The following is a 13,061-nucleotide window of genomic DNA, read 5'->3' on the forward strand; positions in this document are numbered from 1 at the left end:
CTTCGATAATTCAAACAATGGAGAAACAGTTTTTTCTGACAAAGCAGCAGTAAGCTAAAAACAAAATCAGCTGGCTGAATTTTCCTTCTTTACCTGGAAAACAAAGTACAGAACAAATAAAAAAATCAAACAGTATTTTTTGGGAAAATATTAATGTCAAGAGAAATATTAATACATACTTAAGTGGAGTACAGAGAACTGAATTTACACAAAGTGTTACTCTATACCACTGATTCTCAAATTTTGGTCTGAGGAACCCTTCTTGGGGTTCGTTGAGGGCAAAACTATTTTCATAATAATGTTATTTTGCCTGTTTTATTCTCATTATTGAGTATACAGTCGAGTTTTCCAGAGGCCACGTGATCCAGACATCACAACAAAATAAGTAGACAGATGAAAATATAGCTGGCTTCTGCTAAATCAATCAGGCATTAAGGGTTCCTGAGACCATAAAGTTTGAGAATCACCACTCTTCACCAACCTATATATAATATCTCAAAATAATGTTAATGTCTATCCTCAAAGTTGATTTCCTTATATCCACATTTTGTATGATCACCACACTCACTACAAAAAAAGTCCACTAGCGTTGCCCAGGTGCTCCCATGAGTTAGCTGCTACTATAAAGTGGCCCATCCATTAAATCTCTCAGAGGACACTTCGAGGATTACTAAACTAGCTTCACTTATATCTGAATAGGTTTCTTTTCTGAACAGATATGGGAAGAAAGTGTAAACTTTACCTCTTGTCTGAGGATGGAACTTGATTTTCATTAATCCCTGGTTATTGTATTAGAAGAAAAAGACAAACACAAAACAAGCAGGTCAAGAAGCAATCCATGCTAGTTAATCACACATGCTTTCCAATAAAAGTAAGTCAATTTTTAAACTTGATACCTTGAGTGTATCATGCAAAAATACTTACCACAAGATTCCTTTAAAATAGACTCAATGACTGTTACACAACATAGATTTCATTCCAGGTTAGAAGCAATAAAAACATGTTCATGCAAGTAGGCAAGACCACGAACACATAATTTAAATGACAATTTTTCTATAAATTAACACAATATATTTAGAGGTGTTTTTTGTTTTGTTTTTTTTTTTTTTTTTTTAGATGTAGTCTTTTTTTTTTTTTTTTTTTTGTTTTGTTTTTTGGCTTTCTGCCACCTCTTCCCAGGTTCAGGTGATGCTCCTTCCTCAGCCTTCCAAGTATCTGGGATTATGATGCCTGCCACCACAGCCAGCTAATTTTAGAGACAGAGTTTCGCCATTGGCCAGGCTGTTCTTGAACTCCTGTCCTCAGGTGATCTGCCTGCCTCAGCCTTCCAAAGTGCTGGGATTACAGGCGTGAGCCACTGTGCCCAGCCACATTTAGAGTTTTTAGGCTGCCAACTAATACTTGGCACCTCAAATACTATGGTTTACTCATGCTCTTAAATTTTATTACTAAATAGCCAGATATGCTTGTTTTGTTTTTTGATCTGTTTCTTTTCCAAATATGTTTAAATATTATTAGTCTTGATTCATAGTAACTGATAGGTTACAGAGCATGCAAGTCCATTCACAAGCAGGCTAAACTTGGCACTGCATAGCTAATTTTTTATATAAGGATTTAGATTACCATTCTAGAAAGCAAAAACTTAATTCTCAATTTCTAATTATATGGATTCCTTTTTCTGCATTCTCAGTTTTGTGCAGTGGCATGATCATAGCTCACTGCAGCCTCAAACTCCCAGCTCAAGCCACCCTCCTGCCTTAGTTTCCTGAGTAGCTAGGACAATAGGCATATGCCACCACTCCTGGCTAATTTTTTCATTTTTGTAGAGATAGGGTCTTGCTATGTCGCTCAGGCTTGTCTTGAACTCTTAGGCTCAAGCAATCCACACACCTCGGTCTCCCAAAATGCTAGGATTACAAGAGTAAGCCACTGCACTCAGCTGATTTTGCTACTTTTAAGTCAGTTCCTATATTCCTAATGAAGAAATAGGCTGGTCCTCAATTTTGCAGAAGTTGTATCATCACAGGTTATACCTAACATTCCTTTTTCAAGAGCAAAAAAACCCTTGGGTTCTCTGGATCTCACACAGCCCACGAACCTTCAGCATGTGGTTCCTTCCCTCAGGCTTTCTCACACTTAAGATCCAAGAAGAAATCAGCCTGGCTTTAACATGGGGTAGATGGCAAGAAGGATAATGGCTGATAGAAGGTTTTAATCCTTGTATTAGTCCCCATGTTACAGATGACAAAGCTGAGTAACAGAGAGAGTATCCTAACCGAGTTCATCAAGCTAGATACCATGAGACTGTATTCTGTGATGCTAACAGAACCCTGGTGACCAGGCTGTGAATGGGTTAGTCCTAACAAAGCTGTGCTTAGACAGTAAAATAAGAGAAGAATGCTTAGGATAGCAAGGCTGACGGATCTAACTACCAGCTTACACAACAGTCTCTGTGGCTCAATCGGTTCTATCTGTCTCTCCGGCATTCTGCCCAGTTTCTACCCTTGAAAGGTAACAGTTAAGGAGCACTTTAAATAGTGAACTTTTCCCTGACTCTTAAACATGGGCCCACCTTTCCATACACCCAATAAAATGTATATGTCCCTCTTCTGAACTTCCACTTCTTAATACACATGGGATTTCATTCATTCATTCAACATTCACGAAGGACATATGTACCAGGAGATGGGGACACAAAAGTGAGTAAGATATGGTCCCATTCTAGCCTCAAGGAACACAAAGACAAATAAAAAGCCAATTCCTACTAGGCTATAAGAGCTGAGCTAAACGGAAGCCAAGATGCTGAAGAAGGCTACCTCACTCAGACTGAAGGAAGGAGTGTTTTCTGGAAGAAAGGATTCCCCCAGCTGAGTAAGGAAGGATACACAGGAGGCAGTCAGATAAAGAATCAAGGGAGCAAGGGGAGAAATAGTGGCTCTTCAGGTTGAAGCACATGCCACTCCCTGGCCGTGAGAAACAGCGTGACAAATCTGTAGATCTGGAAGTAGATAAAGGTAGCTGAGGTTCAAGGAAGTGAGAAATGGTAACGGTAAGAGACAGGACTGGAAAGAGTACTGGTGACCAGAAAAAATAGGATCACATACATCAAGTGTTTCTGCAGAATGAATGTATAATAGAGAATGGACTGTTATTTTCCTCATAGCCCTGTCACAAAAATGGGCAATTTTTTTCTGTGAAGGGCTACACAGTATTTAGGCTCTGCAGGTCACACACTATCACTCTCTTTCTTATAATCCTTTAAAAACATAGAAACCATTCTTAGCTCCAAGCCACAGTTTAGTAACCTCTGTTCTGCTATGGTTTCTTACTTAGTGTCTGTCTTTACTGTTAAGACTGAGCTCTCTGAAGGCAAATACTGTTACCACTATATCCTCAGTGTCTAGCACAGGGCCTGGCACTTAAGGGGCACTCACATAATTATCTTTTTTAACTCAGGAGAGAAATGACAAGGATCTGTATTAAGCGGGCATAAAGAAGGGGGAAGATTCAAGAGATATTTAGAAGGTAAAACTTAAAGAACATGGTAACTGACTGTGTAAGAAGGAACGAGTCAAAAAGAACTTACTTCACATTTTATCTCATCACAATTACCTGTATGTTTCTTAGCCTATTAGAATATAAGTGCCTTAAAAGAGAGAATCACTTCCTGAACACTGTGTCTAGCACTGTACTGTGCATAGGGTGGGTATTCAACTTAATAACTTTTTGAATAAAATTCCCATTACCTTAACCCTTTTTTCATCAACATTCAAGTTTCTCAGCAACTAAGAAATTTTCTTGAGGAAAGCAGTATATAGTTGGCCGTCAGTATCCATGGATTCAACCAACAGCAGATGTAAAATATTTGGAAAAAAGATAAAAAATAACAAATAATAAAAACAAAAACCAGTACAACAACTATTTACATAGCATTGTAAGCATAACTAGAGATAATTAAAAGTATATGAGAGGTTGTGCACTGGTGATATGCAAGACTGTGCTATTTGATATCAGGGACTTGAGCATCCTCTGATTTTGGTATCCTGGGGGAGGTAAGAGAGAGTCCTGGAACCAATCCCCTGCAGATACCGAGGGATGGCTATACTACCTTACGGTATTAATATAGAGAACCTAATGATTAAAAAATTCCTGGACATTCTCAACATGCAATGGTTTACAGATTTATGTAAAAGCAAATCTGAAACTAGCTCTGTAACTCAGAAAGCTTGGCTTACAATTATTTAAATTCCAAAACAAGATTTCATGAATGGTATTGAATTATCCACACCCTTATTCCTAATGCTTTAGAAAGGTAAAAACTAAGCCTGAGTGTTTCCAGCTGAAACAATAAAAACAAACCAAAGAGATCCCATTTTTTTACCAAATCTTTATATCCTAAGAGTTAGAGTGCAAGATTCAGCAATGAGTCATTTCAACTTCAAACGACAAAAACAAAAAACTTTTAAGCATCCAAACAAGCAGACACAGTAAGAGGAAAAAGAATTCTCTGAAGGCAACAATCTAGAATTACTTACAGAGCTGCAGCACCAGAGATGATTTCAATCAACTCCTTTGTGATGACAGCTTGGCGGGTACGGTTGAATGTCAATGTCAATTTGTCAATCATCTCAGAAGCATTCTTGCTGGCGTTGTCCATGGCTGTCATCCTGGCACTCTGCTCACTAGTGGTGGACTCCTTCAGAGAGTAGTAGATGATGTTGGCCAGACTGTATTCTTGGTAATTTTGCAGCACATCAGCATCGATATCATCGTAGATACTCATGCTTTCTGTTAAAACAAGTGATGAGTTCCTTTGAAGTTATATAGAGCAAATACTAATTCATCAAAAACAGCTTTTCAGCATAAAACACTTTATAATTACAGAGCAGAAATTAATGTAAGGTAAAGGAACTTGTTCCAATAATTTCATCTGTTTCCACACTGTAGATGACAGCATATTTTTAGCAAAATATAATGTGTAAGTAAAGCATTTAATATTCTATTCCACATGTGTAACATTAGAAAAACTAAGTCAATATCTGAAATAACTGTACCATATTTCGTGGTTATGAAGCCATCTCGAGAGCATTAGCATGTGTCTGTTACAAAGCCAGCAAGCACTCAGTGCTTTTTCCAATACAAAAATGAATGAAATCAATACAGTATAATACAGGTTGAGCATCCCTAATCCCAAAGTCCAAAATCTGAAGTGCTCCAAAATCTGAAACATTTTGAGCACTGACATGATGCCACAAGTGGAAAATTCCACACCTGACCTTATGTGGCAGGTCCCATTCAAAACTTTGTTTCCAGCACAAAATTATTTAAAATACTGCATAAAATTGCCTTCAGGCTATGTGTATAAGGTATATAGACTTGGGCCCCATCCCCAAGATACTGCATTATAAATATGAAAATATTCTGAAATCCCAAGCATTTCTGGTCCTAACATTCACACAAGGGATACTCAACCTGTGCAATAATTCCAACTTAGTCATTTCATTAGTGAAGAAATCTGAATGTATCAATCTGGAAAATGAGAGACAGAAAACCTTTCTAAGCACAGGAAAAGAGTGGGAGAACTAGAAACTGATATAAGTTGTAGTTTTAATGTTGTAGAAATTTAATAGTACATTTCAAAATTCATTCATTGGGGTCAAGTGGTGAAATAGTACCATATTTCATCAAACTGAAAATGGTGCTGGTTGTAACACCTACTTTATTTCTCATTAGGAGAGAAAACAATGTTGTCGATTACAAATGATATTCCATTGGCTGGTAGAGGTATCTCAATTTCAGAAACATTAACATGTAAAGTACATACGCGAAAACAGATGAAGTCTTAGAAAACAGATGAAAATAGATGGTATATACAAGGGAAAAAAGACTTAGAAAACTAAGATCAGTTCCAGAATATTATTCCAGGAGGCTTCAATGATCAATTATAACTATATTCGAACAATAAAATAAGAGAATTGAGTTGGTCAATGTAAATTAGTTGTGAACACTGTTCAACTCTCTATTCTAGAGCTTCTGTTGTATTGTAGCTAGAGGTCGAAAAGATAAATTGCAAAGCCAATTTCCAGCTACGCTCTTCAATCCTTGAGGACAAAAAAAGTCTAATGATGAACCTCAATAGATACTGATTTGTTCAATTAATGATGGAATAGACAGGAGATATTGAACAATGACTGAGTTAAGTATCACGGAAGTCAAGAGATGGCACTTCTCAGAAACAGCCCCAAATCAGCCAGGCGCAGTGGCTCATGCCTGTAATCCCAGCACTTTTAGAAGCCAAGGTGGGTGGATCACCTGAGGTCAGGAGTTCAAGATCAGCCTGGCCAACATGGCAAAACCCTGTCTCTACTAAAATTACAAAACTTAGCTGGGCATGGCAGCATGTGCCTGTAATTCCAGCTACTTGGGAGGCTAAGGCAGGAGAATTCCTTGAACCCGGGAGGTAGAGGTTGCAGTGAGCCAAGATAATGCCACTGCACTGCAGCCTGGGTGACACAGTGAGACTCAGTCTCAAAAAAAAAAAAAAAAGAAAAAGAGAAAAACTACTTACCAGCACTTGCAATGGTATTAAGGGAAAAGATGGGCTTTTCCTCTGTCTTATAGGATATGACAGACCTAGAGTTGACAAAAACAAATGTAAATCTCAAAATAATTTTAGCTGTTAATTCAAAATATGAACAAAAACATGAACATAAAAAAGCTTTGATTTTTAAATATTTCTTGCCTGAATCGATTAAAGATGATGGAGCCTTCATCAAATTCATATCCAGAATTTAGTAATTCAAGGGCAATGACTGACGCATCTCCAAAAGTAGGGGGCTTTCTTCCTACTTCTTTGAATGCCGCTAGAAACTGGTCAGAATGAGTCCTATAAGAAAATCAAAAGCTCACATAAACTAGTTTAACAAGACTTCTGTTGACAGAGCATAGAGGACGGGCAGGAGAAAACATTATCACCACGGATCAGGTCTTAAGTTGTTCCACACACTGTCTATCATAATTCCTTTCCCTCAGCACCTGCAAAGAAGTAATAAAAATTCGGTCTGTCTTGTTTTATATTCTCTTTGCCTTTATTCCTCTCCTTCTAACCCTAATGAACATTAGGAGCTAACATTTCCAGGCTCTAACAGCTGCTCAGATGCCTCGTTTGGCTTAATGCCAATAGCTTTTGAGATTCTCATGGTATTCAACTTATGGTCCGCATGAAGAAGCAAAGACAGAAAATAGGGGAAAGAAAATAGGTATGTTCCAATATATCCTCGAAAAAGAAAAACTAAACAAACACCTCCCTGTGAGTATACCAAAAAAGGCACCCCCAAAGAATTCCTTGTTTAAATAAACTTTTGAAGATTTTGATAGTTTGTCAAAACGTCTGAGAGAAGATTTATTCATGCTGCACCTTTATGAAAATAAACAATATATCTTTAAATTACCTATAAAGTATGCCTCTGATTTTGTCACCAATTCCAACAAGCATAACTTCTTTCCCAGCTGCTGTTAGTGTAGCAACCTCGCTTTTCATCTGTTTAGCAATGGAGGAGTGAATAGCACCACACAGTCCTCGATCTGAGGACACACCAATAAGGAGGTGTTTCTTCTTGTCTTCAGGCCCCTTGATATCAGCTTTCTCATACAGAGCTTAAAAACAAACCAAAGCAGTAATTTTTTATATGTAACTTACGCTAAATACAGTAAATCTCTATTTACAAAGCAGTTGGTTATTTTCAAAATATGCATTTAAATTTAGCTGGCAATTGACTAGTGGAAGCAAGCATTCTTAGGACAGCTGTAAGCTGAGTGGGGCACAGTGGCTCACGCCTGTAATCCCAGCACTTTAAGAGGCCGAGACAGGTGGATTACCTGAGGTCAGGAGATTGAGACCAGCCTGGCCAACATGGTGAAACCCTGTCTCTTTTAAAAAAACAAAAATTAGCCAGGTATGGTGGCGGAGGTCTGTAATCTCAGCTACTGGGGAGGTGAGGCAAGAGAATTACTTGAGCTTGGGAGGTGGAGGTTGTAGTGAGCAGAGATTGCACCACAGCACTCTAGCCTGGGCAACAGAGTGTGACTCCACCTCAAAAAAAACCAACCAACACAAAAACACACACACACAAAAAAAACCCCAACCAAACCAAAAAAACCCAAAAGCCCACAAAGGACAGCTGTAAGTTGAGATTACTGAGGATTTGGTAGACAGGGGTTCACTACATGATTTTCTTTACTATCAAATTTGCATAAATCTTCCTTAAGTTAAAAATTCTTTTAGCCTCAACTCAGGACAAGATAGTGTGATCATAAAAAAGAGAAAGAATGTAATTACAAGTTAAAATAGGAACTTCTTTCCCATTTTCAGCTCTTTACAACTTTATTTCCAAGATAAATTCATAATCAAGTAAGTATAAAAGCATCTAAAAACACAATATAAATTCTTTTTAAACTGCCATATCACATCTCTTTTCCATTAAGAATGCTAATTAAGGATGAATTACATAAATTTCTGAAGGAAAAATGTCTTCATGCTTTTGAAAAGGTAAGAAAAAGTGATTGAACATGAAGGTTCTTAGCTGCTCTTCCTGCTTCAACATCACTGAGATTCTCAAAACCCCATCATGAGTCATATCCGTGACCACACTCAGCTCCACTGCAGTGCCCCTCCTTTGCCCCCACTGCAGTCCTAAAATGCGACACTACAAGTCATAGGATGAAATCAAGCCCTTGCATCCAATGCACTGGTTCCAAGTTCTTTAGCTGGTATACTTAATAACTGGGAAAATTTCAGAATATTAAAAAGTTAACATAGTCATATATAATGGTTAACAAATACACAGGCTCAGCTGGGTGCGGTGGCTCATGCCTATAATCCCAGAACTTTGGGAGGCTGAACTGGGTGGATCACGAGGTCAGGAGTTCAAGACCAGCCTGGCCAAGATGGTGAAACCCCATCTCTACTAATGTGGTGGTTGGTGCCTGGAATCCCAGACAATCCCAGCTACTCGGGAGGCTGAGGCAGAAAACTGCTTGAACCTGGGTGGCAGAGGTTGCAGTGAGCTGAGATTGCGCCACTGCACTCTAGCCTGGGCGACAGAGCGAGACTCTGTCTCAAAAAACAACACAAAACAAACAAATACACAGGCTCTGACACCAAACCACGTATGTCCAAACAGAGGCCCTTCCTCCTTTCTGTGATCTTAGGCGAGTTAAGTAACTTCCGTGTGCTTCAGGTTTTCTCACTGGAAAGCAGAGATTCTAACAGTTCCTGCCTGCACAGGGTTGTTATTGTTGCGTGTCAAGTGAACGTGGCTGAAAAACAAGTACACGTCAACTACTGGGATAGGCCTGACATCACTGTAAGCTCTAAATACAAGTCATCAGTAGTCTTGTGATAAACAGTTCTTCATAATTTGTGAATTACACTCTTCCCTTACCCAAAGATCCCAATCCATATATTCGAGCTGGTTTCAGCTCTCTCTCAGCTCGGGCGTATTTTGCTGCTGCTACCATTTTCATAGACTTGGTAATTTTCTGGATGTTTTTGATGGACTTTAGTCGCCTGGTAACTAAAAAATAGAAGTGCTGTGTTAAGACAAAGGAATTACAGTATAACTTCAATGTGAATTTATGGAAATATTTTTCTAAAGTGCAAGGCAGAATAATTGAGCACTGAGATAAACAGCATGATGCTAAACCAGTCTTAATATTAGAACTAGTACTAATAAAAGGCAAGACTAAGACTAGCTACTACATAGGACAAGCAAATAGCAACACAGACAATAAAATACATTTAAAACTTTAAATGGTATTGAAAATTGCCTTAACCACATATTCCACAACATTATTTACATATAATTCTGTAACATTATTCACATGCCGCCCCCCGCCCCCAACACACACCTACAACAGTCTAGTTTTTTCCTAGTTAATCACTATCGTTCTACTGACAACACAGCTTTCTCATGTGTCCTTTCTCACCGGTCTTTTCAGAACAAGTCTAATGTCCCAGACATACAATGGAAATCCATTTGTTCAGTTTTGATCAAACAGACAATGCACTAAAGCGGTGTATTTTTGAAAGTATTTGTATTTGTCAAAATTTAGTTTTTCTTAATTCGCATATTGAGACAAACAACATACTTACTATCTTTCAAAGTTGCCATATTTCGAACTTGAATCCTGAGGATGAAAGTTTTAAAAATGTTTCAGTTTTTTGAAGAATAGTTCCATTATACAAGAAAAACTTTCAGAGTTAATATATTTATTTAAAGACTATCCCATAAAGCACAATCTATCAAATACAGGACTCAGAATGTATATGAACAAACATACATTTAAATTCCTTAGTAGCAGAGCCAATCCCCGTATGGAAGGCCTCCTTTTATTTGGCCTGGCTCTACCGCCACCTTCCCTGAAGTCAAAAGCTCCATTGACTCACACGTGCTCTATTCACACCGCCATATCTTTGCTTATTTTGCTTCCATGACAGAAAAGCCCTTCCCCTTGTTTGGCTGTCCAACTATACTTCAAATCAAGGCCAGCCACTCTAAAAACTTCCTTAGTTCACAGCAACCTCTTCCAGTAACACTTAAAGTCAATGCTACAGTTGAACATGACCACACGTGTAAAGCACACTTTATATAAACTGATTATTAACTTTTTCAATTCAACTCAATAAATATTTGCCAATTTGCTCTACATTCCAGGCACTGGTAAACACATGGTCTCTGATATATTATTATCTCATAAACAAGGTTCATGAAAAATTACATTTATATAAAATTTTATATTTTTTTCAAGTCTTTAAAACTGAAGTGCTAATGTGCAGTAGTGAAAATGATTAGACTTAAGTAAAATATTGGTGAAAGATGAATATGAGAGAATTCCTGCCCTAATTGGGGAAGACATGTTAAAAATATTATCCTTCTGCCTTCAAATCCATACAAAGTGCCTGTGTTGGAGGGCAAAGCTGCGTGGGAGAACTGAGCAACGAGTAAACATGTGCACAAAGGAGGGATTCTCAGGAACAGGATGTCGTGTTAAGAGGACTCATGTTCAGGAAAGAATGAGAAATGGCAGACGGGGAAGCTGGAGACATGCGTTGGGTTTGTTACTTTAAATATTTAACATTTTAAAATATTTTAAAAAGGAAATCAGTTAAAATCTTATTTGTAAGCTCATAGGGAAATGGATGTTTATAAGCCTACAAATCAGCTTAGTATTTCTGCAAAGTATCTCAGATGGCAGTGACAAGCATAAAATTAGGTTGGAGTTTTGATGAACATTGAAAACATGGGGACATGGGCTGCCGCAGCCTCACAAGAGACATCAAGAACCTGGACGAAGATGCTGGCAAAGCAACAGGAGACTAGATTTGCGAGCATATAACTTCTTCACATATACATTCTTAGTAGAAAGGAAAGCAGTAAGAATGATCTAAGGTCTCTCTAATTTAATGACCTCGGTGGACAGTGACTAATATCTCTCCTGAGCACAGATTAGATGCAAAAATCCTCAACAGCGTATTAGCAAATCGATTCCAACAATGTATTAAAAAGAATTATACACCATCACTAAATGGGATTTATTCCAGGTATACAAAGCTGGTTCAGTATTAAAAAATCAAATAATATAATCTATTATGTCAACAGGGTAAAGAAGAAAAATCATACAATCAACAGGTGCAGAAAAAGCATTCAACAAAATCTAACACCCATTCATAATAGTTTCTCAGCAAACTAGCAACAGAGAACTTCCTCAACCTGCTTAAAACAAACAAAACAAAACAAACTCTGATTTACTGGGAGGGGCTAGGCGTTTTCCCCATAAGACTGGGAACAAGACAAGGATGTCCCCATTCAACACTCTTCTTCAGTATCATACTGGAAGTCTTAGCTAATGCAGTAAGACAAGAAAATAAGAGGCATAGAGATTGGAAGTGAAAGAATAAAACTGTTTTTGTTCATAGATGATATGATTATCTATGTAGAAAATCCCAAAGAATAAAAATAACCCTTCCTAGAACCAATAAGCATTTATAACACGGTTGTAGGATATACGGTTAGCGTATATGAAAAGCTAGTTGCATTCCTCTACACCAACCCTGAACTACTGGAATATGAAGTTAAAAATGCCCACACACAGTTACATGTTAAAATGATAAACTTCATGTTATAGTGTTTTACAACTTTAAAATATGCACTAAAATCTCAGCAATTTACTTTGTGGATATCAATTAACTGATTTTCACGGTTATATGGGAAGGCCAAAGACCTAGAAAAGCCAAACAATATTATCAGGGCTGACACTACCTGACTTCAAGACTTCCTCTCAAGTTACAGTAATCGCCCATAAACAGATCCACACAAATAGTTGATCTGTGACAAAGAAGCAAGAACAACTCAAGGAAGAAAGGATATTCTTCCCAGCAAATGAATGGTACTGGAACAACTGAACACCCATATGCAAAAGTATTCATCTGTACAATGACTTCACAAATTTCATAAAAACTTAAGCTAAAATGAATCACAGGCCTAAATATAAATTGCAAAACTGTAAAACTTTTAGAAGATACCACAGGAGAAAACCCAGTTGCCTTGGGCTCCGCAATGAGTTATTAAATACAACACCAAAAGCATGATCCACGACAGAAAAAATTAAGTTGGGACAAACAACTCTTAAAATACAATAAGAGAACAAACAACCCAAATTAAAAAATGGGAAAAAGATCTGGAGACTTCACCAAAGAAGATAAATTGATGGCAGAGCTGGGCGCGGTGGCTCATGCCTGTAATCCTAGGACTTTGGGAGGCTGAGGCGGGTAGATCACAAGGTCAGGAGTTCGAGAAAAGCCTGGCCAACATGGTGAAATGCCATCTTCACTAAACAGAAAAATTTAGCCAGGCATGGTAATGCATGCCTGTAATTCCAGCTACTCGGGACGCTGAGGCAGAATTGCTTGAACCCAGGAGGCAGAGGTTGCAGCGAGCAGAGATTGCACCATTGCATTCCAGGCTGGGCAACAGAGCAAGACTCTGTCTCAAAAAAAAAAA

At 38.0% G+C, this 13,061-nt stretch overlaps 1 protein-coding gene across 2 annotated transcripts in view; it reads right to left on the reverse strand.

Annotated features, from left to right (window-relative positions):
- ATP5F1C (ATP synthase F1 subunit gamma) overlaps positions 1-13,061 on the reverse strand; it is an 18,757-nt gene continuing 5,696 nt past the window's right edge. The window contains exons 2-9 of one of the 2 annotated variants that reach the window (XM_017521142.2): positions 10,154-10,188; positions 9,444-9,575; positions 7,452-7,656; positions 6,743-6,886; positions 6,569-6,633; positions 4,536-4,788; positions 743-779; positions 1-93 (exon numbers count right to left, since the gene is read on the reverse strand). In XM_017521142.2, coding sequence (XP_017376631.1) covers positions 773-779; positions 4,536-4,788; positions 6,569-6,633; positions 6,743-6,886; positions 7,452-7,656; positions 9,444-9,575; positions 10,154-10,188 — 841 coding nt within the window. In that variant the 3' untranslated portion in view covers positions 1-93; positions 743-772. The remainder of the gene's footprint in view (positions 94-742; positions 780-4,535; positions 4,789-6,568; positions 6,634-6,742; positions 6,887-7,451; positions 7,657-9,443; positions 9,576-10,153; positions 10,189-13,061) is intronic. The other variant, XM_017521146.2, reaches the window with a different exon arrangement.

This window comes from Cebus imitator, unplaced genomic scaffold, assembly GCF_001604975.1.
Source record: "Cebus imitator isolate Cc_AM_T3 unplaced genomic scaffold, Cebus_imitator-1.0 Scaffold20, whole genome shotgun sequence".
Lineage (NCBI taxonomy): Eukaryota > Metazoa > Chordata > Mammalia > Primates > Cebidae > Cebus > Cebus imitator.